Here is a 20806-nt window from a genome sequence, read left to right as displayed (position 1 = left end):
GCAATGTAGAGACAGGTGCGTCTGTTGTCCCTTGTGTCTGTGCTCTTGTGGAATACTGGTTGAAGGGTAGAGATGTAGTTAATTATCCCTTGCCCACGAACATTCGACCACCCATCAGATGATTGCAATAGTCTGCTATCTCTGATTTGCTTGACCTTCACTTGAAATCTGTATCCATCAAATGAGGAGATAAAGCATGTCTGGTTGGAGGGGTGTATGCTGGGTGAAGAACATTCAGAAATCTCTTCAAATACACATTGCCTGTGAGCATCAGTGAACCAGTTGCAATACACAGCTCGAGCAAGACAATCAGCATATCTGACTACATTCCTCTATTGAGTCAAAAACACTTCTGATTCCAGGAGGACCATGAGCTGTTGCTATCGATAAGGTGTCCAATTAATAATTTTCACCTCGAATAGAAGTTGAGGGACTTTTGTCAGAGGTTGCTTGTTGTGAGCGCTGAGGGAACTTTATGCACTTGACCAGATTCTGCATCTTTGTTGCATTCTTCACATATGATTTGGCACAGTATTTGCAAAATGTACACAGCTTTTCCTTTTACATTAGCTGCAGTGAAATGTCTTCACACATCAGATAGTGCCCGTGGCATTTTCCTGTAAAGATTAGAAAAAAAATTGAAAACCCTAATACAAATCCATGTACAGATAAATAGTTAAGCAGTTAGATTAAACTCCTTTAAAATGAAATGTACGGAAACAGGTGAATTAACACTCAGTTAACACGCACAAGCAAGCTTAAACCCACATGGTAGCAAAAACTATCAGAAATTGTTAAGTTAGAAATGATTTAAACACACGTCGCTGTGGGCTACTATTTACTAGCTAACAAAAAATTGTCAAAATATATTCACCCCACCCAGTATCATAATCAAAACTTAACAGAAAGCATGTAGTCCTTGGCTCAGACAGTATAGTAATTTGGGCTTAATAGCATCTCAGTGTGCAAGAGCTAGAGAATCAGCTGTACATGTGATGGAAGAGTGCACTGCACATTTGATGGAAGAATTCACTGTGCATGCAGAGGGTTGCAATTCCATTGATTTGGGGATAGTTCAACCAAAATATGCCAAAAGACCTAGAATTGCCTTGTGTATCCCACAAAAAAAAGGTTCACTGTAATAAGCTAACTTTTTTGATGAATTTAAGCTAAATTCCCTAAATTCCCAGGCTTACTGTAACTTCCCATGGAAATTTACCAGAAAGTTTCCGACTCTTTGCAACCCTAGGTACACCTAATAAGGCCCTGTTAGGATGGGGAACAAGTGCAACAAGACACTTTATCATAAGTAAAGGGGTAGTCATTTCCAATGGTGCTGAAAATATCAGTTTATGACAAGGCAGCTGGCTCTGGTCATGATATTTTCTTTTGTGGGTCATTATCATCATTAAGGGTTAAAGGCCCAGTGCAGACAACTCATTTTGTATGTTTCATATCATAATTGTACAACAGCTGATGAAACTAACACAGTAAAAGTATAAAACATTTCATAAGTAATTTCCTGATAATTGCTGGTTGAAAATACAATATACACAAGACCATCTAAAAGCAGCAGGTTTGCATGGGAGGGATTTTCAGCTTGCCTGGGTCATCACCAGGCCGTAAATTAGACCAATAACAAAGAGTTCCAGACAGCTAGTTTTCAGTTTTCCCCTCCCCACTCAGACCACTCCCAGACAGTCCTAGGAAAAGTCTGAGAAAATGTTGCTAAACATAATTTACAATTTTAATGGAAAACTAGTACAGTAAGGTACTTAATTGTAACCCAGAATTGTCATATTTCTATAAAACAACTCCATTGGGCCTTTAAAAGGAGGTGGTTACTATAGCAAGAGTGCAGACCACATTTTAGTCATTTAGCAGACGCTCTTATACAGAGCGACATACCTGTAGTCTCACTCTCAGAAACAATTAGATGCTAGTATTGTGAACTGTAATAAATTACTTTTAATCTCAAACTTCTGTCACACCCCCCCCCCCCCCCCCCCCGTTTTCAATTTAAGTGCCAAAAACTGATAATGGGAATAAAATCCATAAACCACTGAGATGCTTCACAAGTGGGAATTCACAGTAACAGAAAAATCATCAGGAAAACGGGGGGAATTTGCTTCTCCTCTAAATGAAACAAGCTGAAGTCCCAAGGTGATTCCTTGCATCAGAGGTCCTTCCTAGGGAATGAGTGCAGCTTTTCCAGCAACGTATTCATAATGGGGGAATAATTCTAGGTTGGAGGCATCTTCCATTGTAAGGTCCAATATGTATAGGTAACAGTTTTGTGTTAGCTGCTGCTGGAGTTGGTTCACTTGGCATTGTAGTTGGCAAAGCGCTGGTTCAGGGGGTTCTCTGGCGACTTCATCCACTCCTTTTTCAGTTGCTGCTTGAGCTGCGACAGCCGCATGTTGGGGTTCTCTTTTTTAAGGAGGGGCATGTTCAGTTCCTCGTACGCGGCGAACGCTGCCTTCACCCTGCGCTCGGGGTGGCGGTCGAGCTCTTCAGCCGTGCTGGGAAAGAAACAAAGATGAGGAGAGGGCTGAAACTTGGTTCTCTATGGAACCCCATACTTGTTATGATACCTGTCATGTCTGCGTTATATAGCCTGGAGTATGAAAAGTAACTTGTTATATGTCTACGTTGTAGGTCACACCAAACCCACTTTATGTTGATAACGTATGGTAAACTGATGGAAAGGCTCCCCTAGTTCTATACAGTCATTTCAATATTGCTTTTGTAAGGGGTAACATTGAGAGGTTATGCCTCTTCAGTATTCTGTACCTGAGCACAGCAATGGCATCCTCTATGGATCTAGCGTCCACTGCACCTTCCTCAGGGATGAGGCGATTCACATTCTCCTCCAGGGGTGACTCCAGTTGACTCTTCTCTGTGGATACGAACATAGGAGAGGAGGAACATAAAAATACAACAGAACCCTGAGATGAAAGGGAGCCTGGTTAATGCTTAAAGGAATAATGGTGAGGTCGTTGCCTTTCTCTTTGGGTTGCTCCTGCGGTTGTAACGCCTGCTCAATACGCAGAGTCTCCTCAATCTGGGCCCGGGTCACTTTGCACGCCGCCACAGCAGCAGCCGCCTCCTTGGCCTTGCCCTTAATCTTTGCAGCCTCCTCATCCAAGAGCCGCTGGTTCTCTTTCTTTCTCTCCAGGGCCTCAAGGCGCTTCTTCTCCTTGTCGTCCTGCAGGTTCAAAGAGGAGACATTTAAAGCCGAAACTAAGAAGGAACACTACCTATGCATAATTATTTGGATCAGAGGGTTATGACTATTATATTCTACAGTAACAGTATTTTCTGACACCTGTATGGTATTGGCATGTATAACAGTATTGTAGCAGAGTAAAAGGCATGGCTACAACAATACTGTAATGATCTGTAAACGCTGTGGTGGCTAATTTTCTGTATTACCAAATGAGGAGAGAGACAAACTTCACACACACCAGTCAGAGTTATACTTAAACTACATCTTTAATAATAAGAGCTTTGCATTAGCACTTGACTTTCAGCGATTCGCCATTTCTAATGAATCGTTGAGTGTCAACACAATGGCTACTGAGATCTTTTTTTTTAGCAAAGATCCACCCCCCTTTGACATGACAAACCACAGATATTTAGGAACTGTTCACAAAGAAGGCCTTTTACTTGAGAGAGGAGTATCCCATAGCCAGATAGCATTCGCTATAAATTATCGTTCAGTTTGGTCCCTAAGAGGAGGTTCTAATCTCGTTCCTGGTACTTCATAGTACAAAAACAGCAACTCATCCAATGGCATATATCAATTGTCAACTCTAGATACTCCCATCTCAAGTAAACCCCCTCTTGACCCCACTCCTGGACAAGCTCACTGAGGGGAGTGACTTGCGCACAGACATTGTGGAGACAAGTAATTGGTTTCCCATTAATCACGCCATTCCTTCACATGGTTTAAGAATAGGTAAAGACACATTCACATATGAAGACAATGTTCCATTCTGACCTCTCCCCTCTCTGGGCCCCAAGTGACTGAGCCCTAGCTGAGGGAAAAGTGCAACTGCCAACACTAGAGTCCAAAGGGATGCATTCTAATGACAAGTTTCTCACATAAGCATATTATGCAACTAAAACATCTTAATTATCTATGTTACCCAACTAATTCTGATTCATCCGCCACAGCGCGAACAGCCGATACAACATTAGATTTATAACATTGATGTCTTCTAGATAGCAATTCATTAACTATGCTGAATAAAAATATAAAAACAACATACAACAATTTCACTGAGTTACAGTTCATATAAGGAAATCAGTCAATTGAAATAAATTAATTAGGCTCTAATCTATGGATTTCACATGACTGGGAAGGGGCGCAGCCATGGGTGGGCCTGGGAGGGCATAGGCCCACCCACTGGGGAGCCAGACCCAGCCAATCAGAATAATTTTTTTCTGACTAAATGGCTATATTACAGACAGAACTAATCCTCAGTTTCATTGGCTGTCCGGGTGTCTTGTCTAAGAAGATCCTGCAGGTGAAGAGGCCAGATGTGGAGGTCCTGGGCTGGTGTGGTTACAGTCTGTGGTTGTACTGCCAAATTATCTAAAATTACATTGGAGGCGGCTTAGGGTAAAGAAATTAATATTCAACTCTGTTGCAACAGCTCTGGTGGACATTCCTGCAGTTAGCATGCCAATTGCACACTCCCTCAAAACTTGATACATCTGTGGAATTGTGTTGTGCCATACCTGCACTGTTAATGATCATGCTGCTTAATCATCTTCTTGATATGCCACACCTATCAGCAGCACAGCCAATGGGTGTGATGTGAGGGTAGGACACCTCCACTTTAGACCAAGCAGCCTTCATGTTCACAGCATTGTCTGTCACCTGTGCAAATACCTTCTGTGGTTCAAGGTCATTGATGACTGCCTTCAGCTCATCTGCAATGTAGAGACAGGTGCGTCTGTTGTCCCTTGTGTCTGTGCTCTTGTGGAATACTGGTTGAAGGGTAGAGATGTAGTTAATTATCCCTTGCCCACGAACATTCGACCACCCATCAGATGATTGCAATAGTCTGCTATCTCTGATTTGCTTGACCTTCACTTGAAATCTGTATCCATCAAATGAGGAGATAAAGCATGTCTGGTTGGAGGGGTGTATGCTGGGTGAAGAACATTCAGAAATCTCTTCAAATACACATTGCCTGTGAGCATCAGTGAACCAGTTGCAATACACAGCTCGAGCAAGACAATCAGCATATCTGACTACATTCCTCTATTGAGTCAAAAACACTTCTGATTCCAGGAGGACCATGAGCTGTTGCTATCGATAAGGTGTCCAATTAATAATTTTCACCTCGAATAGAAGTTGAGGGACTTTTGTCAGAGGTTGCTTGTTGTGAGCGCTGAGGGAACTTTATGCACTTGACCAGATTCTGCATCTTTGTTGCATTCTTCACATATGATTTGGCACAGTATTTGCAAAATGTACACAGCTTTTCCTTTTACATTAGCTGCAGTGAAATGTCTTCACACATCAGATAGTGCCCGTGGCATTTTCCTGTAAAGATTAGAAAAAAAATTGAAAACCCTAATACAAATCCATGTACAGATAAATAGTTAAGCAGTTAGATTAAACTCCTTTAAAATGAAATGTACGGAAACAGGTGAATTAACACTCAGTTAACACGCACAAGCAAGCTTAAACCCACATGGTAGCAAAAACTATCAGAAATTGTTAAGTTAGAAATGATTTAAACACACGTCGCTGTGGGCTACTATTTACTAGCTAACAAAAAATTGTCAAAATATATTCACCCCACCCAGTATCATAATCAAAACTTAACAGAAAGCATGTAGTCCTTGGCTCAGACAGTATAGTAATTTGGGCTTAATAGCATCTCAGTGTGCAAGAGCTAGAGAATCAGCTGTACATGTGATGGAAGAGTGCACTGCACATTTGATGGAAGAATTCACTGTGCATGCAGAGGGTTGCAATTCCATTGATTTGGGGATAGTTCAACCAAAATATGCCAAAAGACCTAGAATTGCCTTGTGTATCCCACAAAAAAAAGGTTCACTGTAATAAGCTAACTTTTTTGATGAATTTAAGCTAAATTCCCTAAATTCCCAGGCTTACTGTAACTTCCCATGGAAATTTACCAGAAAGTTTCCGACTCTTTGCAACCCTAGGTACACCTAATAAGGCCCTGTTAGGATGGGGAACAAGTGCAACAAGACACTTTATCATAAGTAAAGGGGTAGTCATTTCCAATGGTGCTGAAAATATCAGTTTATGACAAGGCAGCTGGCTCTGGTCATGATATTTTCTTTTGTGGGTCATTATCATCATTAAGGGTTAAAGGCCCAGTGCAGACAACTCATTTTGTATGTTTCATATCATAATTGTACAACAGCTGATGAAACTAACACCGTAAAAGTATAAAACATTTCATAAGTAATTTCCTGAAAATTGCTGGTTGAAAATACAATATACACAAGACCATCTAAAAGCAGCAGGTTTGCATGGGAGGGATTTTCAGCTTGCCTGGGTCATCACCAGGCCGTAAATTAGACCAATAACAAAGAGTTCCAGACAGCTAGTTTTCAGTTTTCCCCTCCCCACTCAGACCACTCCCAGACAGTCCTAGGAAAAGTCTGAGAAAATGTTGCTAAACATAATTTACAATTTTAATGGAAAACTAGTACAGTAAGGTACTTAATTGTAACCCAGAATTGTCATATTTCTATAAAACAACTCCATTGGGCCTTTAAAAGGAGGTGGTTACTATAGCAAGAGTGCAGACCACATTTTAGTCATTTAGCAGACGCTCTTATACAGAGCGACATACCTGTAGTCTCACTCTCAGAAACAATTAGATGCTAGTATTGTGAACTGTAATAAATTACTTTTAATCTCAAACTTCTGTCACACACCCCCCCCCCCCCCCGTTTTCAATTTAAGTGCCAAAAACTGATAATGGGAATAAAATCCATAAACCACTGAGATGCTTCACAAGTGGGAATTCACAGTAACAGAAAAATCATCAGGAAAACGGGGGGAATTTGCTTCTCCTCTAAATGAAACAAGCTGAAGTCCCAAGGTGATTCCTTGCATCAGAGGTCCTTCCTAGGGAATGAGTGCAGCTTTTCCAGCAACGTATTCATAATGGGGGAATAATTCTAGGTTGGAGGCATCTTCCATTGTAAGGTCCAATATGTATAGGTAACAGTTTTGTGTTAGCTGCTGCTGGAGTTGGTTCACTTGGCATTGTAGTTGGCAAAGCGCTGGTTCAGGGGGTTCTCTGGCGACTTCATCCACTCCTTTTTCAGTTGCTGCTTGAGCTGCGACAGCCGCATGTTGGGGTTCTCTTTTTTAAGGAGGGGCATGTTCAGTTCCTCGTACGCGGCGAACGCTGCCTTCACCCTGCGCTCGGGGTGGCGGTCGAGCTCTTCAGCCGTGCTGGGAAAGAAACAAAGATGAGGAGAGGGCTGAAACTTGGTTCTCTATGGAACCCCATACTTGTTATGATACCTGTCATGTCTGCGTTATATAGCCTGGAGTATGAAAAGTAACTTGTTATATGTCTACGTTGTAGGTCACACCAAACCCACTTTATGTTGATAACGTATGGTAAACTGATGGAAAGGCTCCCCTAGTTCTATACAGTCATTTCAATATTGCTTTTGTAAGGGGTAACATTGAGAGGTTATGCCTCTTCAGTATTCTGTACCTGAGCACAGCAATGGCATCCTCTATGGATCTAGCGTCCACTGCACCTTCCTCAGGGATGAGGCGATTCACATTCTCCTCCAGGGGTGACTCCAGTTGACTCTTCTCTGTGGATACGAACATAGGAGAGGAGGAACATAAAAATACAACAGAACCCTGAGATGAAAGGGAGCCTGGTTAATGCTTAAAGGAATAATGGTGAGGTCGTTGCCTTTCTCTTTGGGTTGCTCCTGCGGTTGTAACGCCTGCTCAATACGCAGAGTCTCCTCAATCTGGGCCCGGGTCACTTTGCACGCCGCCACAGCAGCAGCCGCCTCCTTGGCCTTGCCCTTAATCTTTGCAGCCTCCTCATCCAAGAGCCGCTGGTTCTCTTTCTTTCTCTCCAGGGCCTCAAGGCGCTTCTTCTCCTTGTCGTCCTGCAGGTTCAAAGAGGAGACATTTAAAGCCGAAATGATCAGACCCACGTCAACATATCAGGGAATTACTTAGCATATTCGTCTGGTCTGTACATACATCGGCAGATATTGGATTGTGATATAGCCCAATTGAATAGTGCTGCCGACTATTTGACCCAATGTGGGAATAAGAAACGGAGCATGAATAATCACCTTCCTCTGTTCTTTCTTCAGGACATGTTTATCGTTCTCCTGCCATAAAGCATCATCCAGCTCCTTCTTCTTGCGGGAGTCTTCCACAGCTTTGGCCTCTGCCTTGCGGGCCTTGGCAGTCATCGCCTTGGAGTTCTCGCCCTGGAACTTCTTCGGCATTCCTAACACTAGGCCTACTCTTCAGCTGACACAAACAAAGTATGATTTAGACATTCTATCATAAACCAAACCAGATGGCAAGCTTACTTACTGAGTCACCATCTAATTGAGCCATGGGCCAAAGATAACAGAGTAAACCAACCAAAAGCATCTTAAGGCTAAGTTAATCATTAGAACCATATAACCGTACAATTCTAACGATGAACTTAGTCTGCAAAGGCCTTAAAGGCCATGTCAGTATTTTACAATTATCAGGTCACATGTAATGTTACCTAATCAAAATCTTGATATCAACCTGGCCAGATTGTACAATTTGCTTCAGTTCTGTCATCACATTCTGCGATTGGCTTGCGAGTAGTGATGATCAGTTAGAAGTTTTTAACTACTCTTTATACTGACTAGGATCATTAGCTTTTCTAAAGACTTGTTCATTTTAATCTTTCGTTTGACCTGCTAGTGCTAGCTGCAATGAGTCCTACAGCAGGGCTAATACACGCTCCTCCAGCTCAGCATCTCCAGAGATGTGCTCAAACTATCAACTCTCTGTCATATGAGTGCAGGGAAATAGATCATGAGTATAAAGAATAATACATGTTTAGAACTCATAATTGATCGCATGGTGCAAGAATTAACGCAATTAATGGATTACTGAATGTTATGGACACAGCTCTGTAGAACCAAAACGTACACAGCCTCTGCTCAACAAACTCGAACTTGAGAACAAATCTTTTTTGGGGGGGGGGGGGGGGTGCAGTTCGCAAACGACATTGTGCTCATCACCCTCACGGCAGTCGAGCAATGCATTTCGTCGCAGAGAGTCAATCACAATCTAGTCCGGTTTCGGCCACAACTATAGACAGTTTCAAATGTATCAAGAAATAATCTTATTTGTATGGCTAGCAATCAACAAATGCACATCGTTTTAAAGCACACGTTTGCAAGTCTCATTCACAAATGACAGCTCCAATATGACCCTTATGGTGAAAGAGAGGCTTGTAGAATCATGACTCGAATTTCCAGTTCATCGTTCACCGGTAGGGGGTCCTGCATGTTCTGGGCAGTACTTAAATGAACAAAATTAGTAGAAAGATCAGTTATTTTGACTGAACAAGTTTAAAAGATCTGAGTCAGTACTACTTGCGATGCTACGTAAGTCGACGTAGGCTACGTCAACTGCAGCGGTGTATTTGATCTGCGCATGTGACAGCAGCGCAAGCCTCACTCTGCTCATGGGGTGTCTCTCTTTGTCAACAAAGACTGGTATGCGATCCCAAATATTAAGTCTCAAGGTTCTGCTTGCCTGAGTTAGAATACCTCATGATAAACTGTAGACCCTAATATTTACCAAGAGTTTATCTATATTTCCGTAGCTGTCTATTTACCACCTCAAACTGATGTTGGCACTAAGTACGCACTCAACAAGCTGTTTAGGGCCATTAGCCAACAAGAAAATGCTCACCCGGAGGTGGTGATTTTAATGCAGGGGGGGGGGCTAATTTCTACCAGCATATCACCTGTGCAACTAGAGTAAAATAAACTCTACATCACCTTTACTCCACAGAGACGCATAGAAAGCTACCTCTCGCCCTCCATTTGGCAAGTCATTGGATTCTTTCTAACAAGCAAAAACTCAAAACAGGAAGTATCAGTGACGGACTCAATACGGAAGTGGTCCGATGAAGCGGATGCTAAACTACAGGACTGTTTTGCAAGCACAGACTGGAATATGTTCCGGGATTCATCAGATGGCATTGAGGAGTTTAGCACATCAGTCAACGGCTTCATTAATACGAGCATTAACAAAGTCATCTCCACAGTGACAGTAGGTACATATCCCAACCAGAAGCCATGGATTACAGGCAACATCCGCACTGAGCTAAAAGTCTAGAGCTACCACTTTCATGGAGCGGGACACTAATCCAGACGCTTATAAAGAAATCCTGCTACGCCCTCAGGCAAACCATTAGACAGGCAAAGCGACAATACAGGATGCTCGTCAGATGTGGCAGGGCTTGTAAACTATCACAGATTACAAAGGGAAACCCAACCGAGAGCTTCCCAGTGGACACAAGCAAAATGCCTTCTATGCTCGCGTTGAGGCAAGCAACACTGAACCATTCGTGAGAGCACCAGCCGTTCGACGACTGTGATCACGTTACTCACATCGGCTACGGAGAGCACCTTTAAACAGGTTCCCATTCACAAGGACCAGACAGATTACCAGGACGAGTACTCAGTGTCTTCACTGACATTTTCAGCCTCTCCCTGACACAGTCTGTAATACCTACATGTTTCAAGCAGACCACCATATTCCCTGTGCCCAAGAACAACAAAGTAACTTTTCTAAACAACTACCACACCGTAACACTCCCATCTGTAGCCATGAAATGCTTTAAAGACTGGTTATGGCTCACATCAACACCATCATCCCAGACACCCTGGACTCACTCCAATTCCATACCACCCAAACAGATGACAATCTCTATTGCACTCCACACTGCCCTTTCCCATCTGGACAAAAGGAACACCTAGGTGAGAATGCTGTTCATAGACTACATCTCAACGTTAAACACCATAATGCCCTCCAATCTAAGCTCCCTGGGAATGAATGAACATCTCCCTCAACTGATTCCTGGACTTCCTGATGGGCCAGGTAGTGAGGGTTGGCGTTTATCGTGGACTACAAGAAATGGAGAGACGAATATGCCCTCATTCACATCGACGGGGCTGTAATGGAGAGGATCAAGAGCTTCAAGTTCCTCAGTGTCCACATCACTAAGGACTTACCATGGTCCAAACACACCAAAAAAGTCATGAAGAGGTCATGGCAATGCCTCTTCCCCCTCAGGAGGCTGATAAGATTTGGCATGGTCCCTTATATCCTCAAACAGTTATACAGCTGCACCATTGAGAGCATCTTGACTGGCTGAGTCACCGCTTGGTATGGCAACTGCTCGGCATCCGACTGGAAGGCGCTAGAGGGTAGTGCATACAGCCCAATACATCACTGGGGTCGAACTCCCTGCCACCCAGGACCTTTATACCAGGCGGTGTCAGAGGAAGGCCCTAAAAATTGTGAAAGACTCCAGCCACCAAAGTCATAGACTTCTCTCTGCTACCGCACGGCAAACCGTACCGGAGCGCTAAGTCTGGGACCAAAAGGCTCCTGAACAGGTTCTACACCCAAGCTATAAGACTGCTAAATAGTTAGTCCGAGTAGCTATTGGGTTATCTGCATGGGCCCTTTTTGCACCAATTCTTTTTAACTATGCACACAGACTGGACGCTACCCAAACACATACACACAATCGCCACACACTGCTGCTACTGTCTTATCTATCCTGTTGCCTAGTCACTTTATCCCCACCTATATGTACATATCTGCCTCAATTTCCTTTTCCCCCTGCAAGTCGACTCAGCACTGGTACCCTATGTATATAGCCAAGCTATCATTGAGTATTTATTCCTTGTGTTACAATTTTTTTGGAGGGAGTATAGTGCATTGTTGGGAAGGGCCTGTAAGTAAGCTTTTCACTGTTAGTCTACACCTGTTGTTTATGAAGCGTGTGACAATTAAAATTAAAAAGTGAGTTCGGAAAAACGAATTATGCATCTTAGAAATAGTTCTCACATACAAACTTCATATGTCTGAACTCAGAATCAAATATGCTTCCCCGAAATAACATGGTCGCATTGCTCCCCCAGTATCTGCATGAACCATCAGGCCAAGTATTTTTGGTTGACTCTGCATTCAAATTCAGGTCTTCGTTATTCCATTGTACTGGATCTAATATATATTAGCATTTTACATACATTCATAAGTGTAATAGTTTTTCACAGTATGTCATAAAAAAGTATCTTGGCTGCTGTCTCGGTCACTTTCAAACATGCGCAGAGCACACTGAAAGGGTAAGGGTAGCTCTTGACTTGAACCACAGAGGTTCCATGTAAAGCGAGAGTAATCCAAAAGGCACAGACACACCCCTTGACTTTCAATTGGCACCCTTGACCTGTGTATTCTCTCCTGATTGGCTCTGTGGTGCTTAGTCAATGGGAACTCCGTTGCCGGCCCCATCATAAAGTTTTTACACAGTCTGGCCAAAGTGCCAGAGGTATGAGGAGAGACATCCTCCTTTGTATTTATAGGAACAAATGTCCTAACACTTTGGATCCATTTCTTTGACAGTTATATATATATAAAAAATAAAAGTATATATATATATATATATATATTTTTTTTTTCACACCTTTATTTAACCAGGTAGGCTAGTTGAGAACAAGTTCTCATTTACAACCTCGACCTGGCCAAGATAAAGCATAGCAGTGTGAACAGACAACACAGAGTTACACATGGAGTAAACAATAAACAAGTCAATAACACAGTAGAAAAAAAAAAATAAGAGTCTATATACATTGTGTGCAAAGGGCATGAGGAGGTAGGCGAATAATTACAATTTAGCAGATTAACACTGGAGTGATAAATGATCAGATCATGTGCAGGTAGAGATACTGGTGTGCAAAAGAGCAGAAAAGTAAATAAATAAAAACAGTATGGGGATGAGGTAGGTAAATTGGGTGGGCTATTTACCGATGGACTATGTACAGCTGCAGCGATCGGTTAGCTGCTCAGATAGCAGATGTTTAAAGTTGGTGAGGGAGATAAGTCTCCAACTTCAACGATTTTTGCAATTCGTTCCAGTCACTGGCAGCAGAGAACTGGAAGGAAAGGTGGCCAAATGAGGTGTTGCTTTAGGGATTATCAGTGAGATACACCTGCTGGAGCGCGTGCTACGGGTGGGTGTTGCCATCGTGACCAGTGAACTGAGATAAGGCGGAGCTTTACCTAGCATGGACTTGTAGATGACCTGGAGCCAGTGGGTCTGGCGACGAATATGTAGCGAGGGCCAGCCGACTAGAGCATACAGGTCGCAGTGGTGGGTGGTATAAGGTGCTTTAGTAACAAAACGGATGGCACTGTGATAAACTGCATCCAGTTTGCTGAGTAGAGTATTGGAAGCTATTTTGTAGATGACATCGCCGAAGTCGAGGATCGGTAGGATAGTCAGTTTTACTAGGGTAAGTTTGGCGGCGTGAGTGAAGGAGGCTTTGTTGCGAAATAGAAAGCCGATTCTAGATTTGATTTTGGATTGGAGATGTTTGATATGAGTCTGGAAGGAGAGTTTACAGTCTAGCCAGACACCTAGGTACTTATAGATGTCCACATATTCTAGGTCGGAACAATACATCAATACAACAAACAAAAAAATGAGTAACCTCAACCTTATGGGTCTGTGGGCCAATAAAGTGCCAACTCAATTCTACCACTGACTAGTCTCTCATGCCCCTATGAACAGGGACACAGGGCAATAGTTTTTAATCTAAACCAGCCCTTTTTTACATGAGTACACTAACCCCTAACTGGGTCTCTTTTCTTGACACATAGTAGCAGTTTACCAGATAACAAGTCAAGATCAAAAAGTAGATTGTTGTAAGGGTGTATTACGTCCTGTGCTGGCCCCATTGTCATATCCATTCTGGATTCTGAGTGGTAAAATCACAGCTGAAAAATGGCTCTATGTATGTGGGAATGTCTTATGTCCATCCTACATGTAGTGTTGGTACATGGAATATTCCTCAACTGCATATATCATACATTGCTATTGCAAATAGAAGTATTATGTTCAACAACTGACATTTTCAGATATTATTTTGACAAACAGTTTAACACCCTTTTGTGCTTACAATTAATTATCTTGTCAGATTTGGTGGGCACTGTCATCTGTGATCTTTGTGATATGACTTTCTTTAAGCACGTACTGATGAAACTGTCACTTAATATTTTTTTCTTAAAGTCTACAAACGCTCTACATTTATTCACTCTGATAGGGTTGGATCCTATATGCTACTTTTATTATTGTCCTGTAAATGGTTCAGTGCCTATAATTTAGGCTGAGTGGAGAATGGGGCATAATGGAAATTACCTCTACTAGATTATAGTGATCAGGAAAACAGCATACAATTGTGGCATGTGTATTCATTTGCCTATAACTAAATCAGAATTCCATTATGTTCACATAAAAAAAAAAGAGAATACTTCAAAATGAGAAGATTCTGTCATGGAAAAGACAAGTGGGTGGACATAGAGTGGAAAGGAGGGGAAATAACTCACAACATGCAGCAGGACACCTTCAGCTGCAGGGTCTTTGTAATGCAGGTTTGATAGTTATATTTTCAATAATGAATGGTTAGCTGTTATGTGACAATTAGGTCAAAAACTCTATTTTATTTTTTGGTGTAGATGACCAAGGAAGTTGCACAGAACTTCCCCAACATCCCTTCCCAAATTGATATAGAACCTTCACAAAAACACATGGAGCAACTGCGAAAAGAAATGGCTGAGGATATACTAAAAATGTCTGGTTTGTAATGACATTTAATTCAAAGTAAATGTAAATTCTATATTTTTATGTAGTTGTGTGGGACAGCCATATGTTCAGTTCATGCTCATGATTTCAGAGTTCAACAAAGCCAACAACTGCTTCATGTAAGACAATTTAAGATATAACCCAATGGATGGCTAATTTGTCATACTGCATTGATATTATTTATAACGTGTTACGCTTTGTTTTAGATTGAATGTTTTGCATGCCAACGGTGGTTCCATGTGCTGTGCCTAGGAATGAAGACAAAAGAGTTCAACAGAATAAAGAACACAAACTGGAAGTACAGTCTGTTGTTGAAAATGTATGCTATGCCCCATCCACACTGAAGAGGCTCTGAAATGTACATCAACCAGGGCTAAAGAGAAAGTTAACAAACATTTTGTACTTATTCGAAATGTCTGTTGACATATATACATATATACAATATTAAAGGTCTACACTTTGTTTAATTTGTCAATATTACATTTTTATTCATTGATTTACTGGCCACCATTACTGTGGTTACATGTTCAGTATATGTATTGACCAGCAAATCCACTGCAGCCTACATCACTAGCTCACTCTCCATCCCTGCTTTGGACAATTAATAACATGACACTCGTACTCTGCCCTTTTCCTTTATGGTTGATATTAACGATATAAAGAGATTCTCTCTCACTCCTAGTGTGTTAAATACTGTGGATTTATTTATTTTTTAACAGGGAAAATAACTACTTAGAACTACCAATTATTATTAGATAAATATTAAAGGGTAAACACTGGACTGAACCCCCAATTGTCAAACTAATATTAATGTACAACAATATAGAAGATGCATGACTAGAGGTTATGCAATATTGGTGTATATCCACTGCACGCTTCTTAGGTGTGTAATTGACATGACCAAGGAGCTATTGCAATTTAAAATTCAGAAAAATGTACGTTACACCGCGTGATTTTACACTGCACAAACAAGAGTGTGCAATATACACTGCTCAAAAAAAATAAAGGGAACACTTAAACACTATGTAACTCCAAGTCAATCGCACTTCTGTGAAATCAAACTGTCCACTTAGGAAGCAACACTGATTGACAATACATTTCACATGCTGTTGTGCAAATGGAATAGACAACAGGTGGAAATTATAGGCAATTAGCAAGACACCCCCAATAAAGGAGTGGTTCTGCAGGTGGTGACCACAGACCACTTCTCAGTTCCTATGCTTCCTGGCTGATGTTTTGGTCTCTTTTGAATGCTGGCGGTGCTTTCAGTCTAGTGGTAGCATGAGACGGAGTCTACAACCCACACAAGTGGCTCAGGTAGTGCAGCTCATCCAGGATGGCACATCAATGCGAGCTGTGGCAAGAAGGTTTGCTGTGTCTGTCAGCGTAGTGTACAGAGCTGGCCAGGAGACAGGCCAGTATATCAGGAGACATGGAGGAGGCCGTAGGAGGGCAACAACCCAGCAGCAGGACCACTACCTCCGCCTTTGTGCAAGGAGGAGCAGGAGGAGCACTGCCAGAGCCCTGCAAAATGATCTCCAGCAGGCCACAAATGTGCATGTGTCTGCTCAAATGGTCAGAAACAGACTCCATGAGGGTGGCACGAGGGCCCGACGTCCACAGGTGGGGGTTGTGCTTACAGCCCAACACCGTGCAGGACGTTTGGCATTTGCCAGAGAACACCAAGATTGGCAAATTCGCCACTGGCGCCCTGTGCTCTTCACAGATGAAAGCAGGTTCACACTGAGCACGTGACAGAGTCTGGAGACGCCGTGGAGAACGTTCTGCTGCCTGCAACATCCTCCAGCATGAACGGTTTGGCGGTGGGTCAGTCATGGTGTGGGGTGGCATTTCTTTGGGGGGGCCGCACAGCCCTCCATGTGCTCGCCAGAGGTAGCCTGACTGCCATTAGGTACCGAGATGAGATCCTCAGACCCCTTGTGAGACCATATGCTGGTGCGGTTGGCCCTGGGTTCCTTCTAATGCAAGACAATGCTAGACCTCATGTGGCTGGAGTGTGTCAGCAGTTCCTGCAAGAGGAAGGCATTGATGCTATGGACTGGCCCGCCCGTTCCCCAGACCTGAATCCAATTGAGCACATCTGGGACATCATGTCTCGCTCCATCCACCAACGCCACGTTGCACCACAGACTGTCCAGGAGTTGGCGGGTGATTTAGTCCAGGTCTGGGAGGAGATCCCTCAGGAGACCATCCGCCACCTCATCAGGAGCATGACCAGGCGTTGTAGGGAGGTCATACAGGCACGTGGAGGCCACACACACTACTGAGCCTCATTTTGACTTGTTTTAAGGACATTTCATCAAAGTTGGATCAGCCTGTAGTGTGGTTTTCCCACTTTAAATGTTGAGTGTGACTCCAAATCCAGACCTTCATGGATTGATAAATTTGATTTCCATTGATAATTTTTGTGTGATTTTGTTGTCAGCACATTCAACTATGTAAAGAAAAAAGTATTTAAGAAGAATATTTCATTCATTCAGATCTAGGATGTGTTATTTTAGTGTTCCCTTTATTTTTTTGAGCAGTGTAGAAGGGTAGTCAATGTACATTCTGCACCTTGTTTGAAGTCAGTAGGTCACATAACCAATGATCTATTGAAATTTTACATTTGGAAAAATTCATGTAAAAACGTGTGAGATGGCAATGGACAAACCAACGGGTGTGCAATATAGAAGGGTAGTCAGTGGACATTCTGAACCTTGTTTGAGTCAAGTAGGTCATATGACCAAGGAGCTATTGAAGTTCGAATGTAAAAAGTTTGTACTTTGTTTATGCTCCCTAACCAATTCTACTCGGAATACAAAATGCTGCTCACATTTCCACGTGTATTAGCTTTGGAAAGCGAATTAATGTCCAAATCATGAAAATAAGAACTGTGCAATGTTGTGCGCAATTTTCCAACACCATGACACTTATTTGGAGTCTGTGGGTCCAAAATTGTTCACCCTGCCAGCTCCTATTTGTTCTATTGAGCACTGTGGCACCAACTCCAACTTCCTGAACGTTCTGCCTGCTTCGCTATTGTTGGCAATGATACCTGTTCACGTTGTTTTATAGTTAAAATGTAAACAAAAATTATATTGGAACGCTGAGGTCGTCCCATCGTTTCCTATGGGGGAAATATAGGCATGTCTGACCATTTCGCCAAATATCTCGCAATGTGTGTATTTTTTTTTTCTTCAAGTCGGACGCCATTTTAAACATGTGAATCTCCTCTTTCTAATTACGTAAGCCTGGGCAGCTAGCTCGGTTGTCAAACGCTAGCCCCCCAAATACTTTTTGCCATGGAAAGCTGAGCTCCCCCCATTGTTTTCCACAGTGTATATTTAGATTTTTTCAAGTCGGGCACCATTTTAAATCGGGAGAATCTCCTCTTTGTAATTATTTAAGTATTGGGCAGCGAGGTTGTTTGTCATCGATCGTTAAACCAGAAATATACGTTTTTATTTTTTTCCTTACTATCTCATTACGCTGACATAAGCACCGTTGACACCATCGAGGTGCGGATGTTTACTTTCTACACAAGTTGGGGGTTTTCAGTTTCGTCCGACGAACAGATTGTAGTGGTAAAATAAAAATGAATACATTTTGTGCCATTTAGGCGAAATTTTATTCTAAACATCACCCCAGTCAAAATAGACTGCGAACGTTCGATTCCATTCATTTGCTATGGGCTCGCGCTAGTGTTCCAGTTTAGCCAACGTTCTTGGGTGAATTTTAACCTGTCCAGTCTAGTGTTATAAGGCAGGCAACGTTAACAATGGTTTTGGGAAACAGCTCGGACATTTAATGATGCACATTCGAAGGATGAACTTTGCCTTCGGATGCTTTTGGGAATCCAGGCAAATGCATGTTACACACTGGCTAGCTGATATAAGTAACATTACATTAGAAGTTATACATATCAACCATGTAGCCTAACTCTAGCAATCCTGCAATGTAACGTTAGTAGCAAGCTTACAAAACATTCGACAAACGTTAACTACCTAGCAAGATACTTTAGTCATACGAGTTATGTATTTACCCAACATATTACCAGTAACCACTCATAAAACGTCTTTGCAACCTAGCTAGTTTCCAGCTTCCATAGCGATGAATGTATAAATGAGCAAGTTACTGCTAGCTAGTTAAACAGCCTGTTATGAGCAAGTTATCTAGCAAAGACCAAGATTTTCAGTGTCTCCGTGACAATTGAATCTCTTAACCAATGTAAAAATAAAAGTGTGAAAGGAGAAGGGCTGTACCTGAGCGACAGATGTTGTTTCGAAAAAGGCATCTGAGTGTCAGACCATTAAGCTATGAAATAACCTTTTCGTGACGACGCACCGTGATGACGTGCAGAACGAAATGGCTTGATTAAAGAGATAAATGTAGTAATAAACAAATGAGGAATATTGTTTGTGATACTACAATTCCCTCAGCAATATTATTTTGGTCAAATATCTATGGTGATATACAATGCTAACAAATATTGCATCAGTAACAAGGTAAAGGAAGTTTCATTTAAAATGTTACATCGAATGTATCCTTTGAAACGTGTTTTGGAAAGATTCAAGCTGAATATTGACTATAAATGTGATTTCTGTGGAATGGAGAAGGAGACAATTTTGCATTTGTTTTTTGCCTGTATTTATAGTAGACATTTTTGGATTGACATACAGAATTGTGTTACAAAAAAATAGGACCGGTTGTACTATTTAATGGTTTTGATATAATGATTTATTTCAGAAATGATGACATAAATATGTAGTATATTTAATTGAATTGCTAATAATACTATGTAAATTTCATATTCACAAATGAAAATATGAAAATTCAAAACCTAACTTTTTTCATTTTATAAATGAATTTAAACAATATGGCACTACTTTAACTAAAATGGAAAACAAAAAGGCAATTAAAACTTGTATTATTCATGAATATGATTTCTTTGTTTAGGATTCCTGACAATGTAAATAGTTTTGTATTTATGCTTGTATGTGACTAATCCTGTTTTGTTTGTTGATATTTGTTAATAAAACGTTTTTTTAAATGGCTCGTTTAAGTGACGTCCCAAACGAACCCAATCTGTTTGATTGACTTGTTTATGGGATTTACACTTTGTGTCTAATACATTCTAGTTATATATTTAGTATTGTTATGGTTTCCAAGCAAAGGTTTTGAATTTTAAAAAGTAAAAGGACTTGCTTTTTCCACCAGTTTCCTACCAGCTTGTTGATATTATTAGAATAAATCTAAAAAATAAACCCAATTATTTTCAACACGAACAAACAAGCCTTCTCACTACACAAAGAAATAGAACATTTAAACAGTCCAAATTGGAGGAGCAGACGTATCTATTTTCATGACGTCACATGAAGCATTATGGAGCCAGCTGAAGAAGCTCTCGACAACGAAGTTGAGTTGTCTGGAAATGAAGCTAGTCATGCATGCTCCAACGCAGGCACTACACACAGCAAAAGATTAAAAGAGCTGGAAAATACTGCGTTGCAAACGAGCTTGAATTCTCTACGAATGGAGTCGGAATCAGCCACAGATACCGGGAGTAAGCGAGGCCAAGAGTCCGGGGAGGAGGAATATTCGAACGGCTTGTTGTCCAATGAGTCGGGGGCCTTACCACCACAAACCCCAAGGCCTGAGGCAGTAGAAGAATCAGATACAAATGTTGAAGAAGAAAGGACCCTTACAGACCACTTAAATAAACGTCTCCTCTCATCATTTCTTGATAAATTGAATCAAAGAGACTTGGCTCTTCCCGGTATTCAACGCCTGGACTGCGCTGTCGCAGACGAGGATTCTAACCGGGCCGCGGAAGAATGGTGATGGAGTTGGGAGATATCTGGCACGAGAAAGGAACACGG

The 20806-nt window shown here is 41.7% G+C and overlaps 2 protein-coding genes across 3 annotated transcripts; both read right to left on the bottom strand.

The window, feature by feature from the left end:
- Positions 1–825: 825 nt before the first annotated feature.
- Positions 826–3899, bottom strand: LOC139413012 (coiled-coil domain-containing protein 124-like). The gene is made up of 4 exons (XM_071160387.1): positions 3873–3899; positions 3004–3208; positions 2794–2899; positions 826–2522 (listed from the first exon to the last, which is right to left on the bottom strand). The coding sequence occupies exons 1-4, from the start codon at positions 3897–3899 to the stop codon at positions 2321–2323; spliced, it is 540 nt and encodes a 179-aa protein (XP_071016488.1). The 3' UTR covers positions 826–2320.
- Positions 3477–19289, bottom strand: LOC139373017 (coiled-coil domain-containing protein 124-like). Of its 2 annotated transcripts, XR_011627532.1 has the most exons (6): positions 19190–19264; positions 8341–8524; positions 7944–8148; positions 7734–7839; positions 6874–7462; positions 3477–6617 (listed from the first exon to the last, which is right to left on the bottom strand). XR_011627532.1 is itself a non-coding variant. In XM_071113032.1 (5 exons), exons 2-5 carry the CDS (start codon positions 8497–8499, stop codon positions 7261–7263), a joined length of 672 nt encoding a protein of 223 aa, XP_070969133.1. In that variant the 5' UTR covers positions 8500–8524; positions 19190–19289; the 3' UTR covers positions 3477–7260. The 2 variants fall into 2 exon arrangements, 1 of the variants encoding a protein (XP_070969133.1); XM_071113032.1 differs by having other exon boundaries at positions 3477–7462; positions 19190–19289.
- Positions 19290–20806: the final 1517 nt, after the last annotated feature.

This window comes from Oncorhynchus clarkii, chromosome 1, assembly GCF_045791955.1.
Source record: "Oncorhynchus clarkii lewisi isolate Uvic-CL-2024 chromosome 1, UVic_Ocla_1.0, whole genome shotgun sequence".
In the NCBI taxonomy this organism is placed as follows: domain Eukaryota; kingdom Metazoa; phylum Chordata; class Actinopteri; order Salmoniformes; family Salmonidae; genus Oncorhynchus; species Oncorhynchus clarkii.
This window is presented reverse-complemented; position numbering and strand designations above follow the sequence as displayed.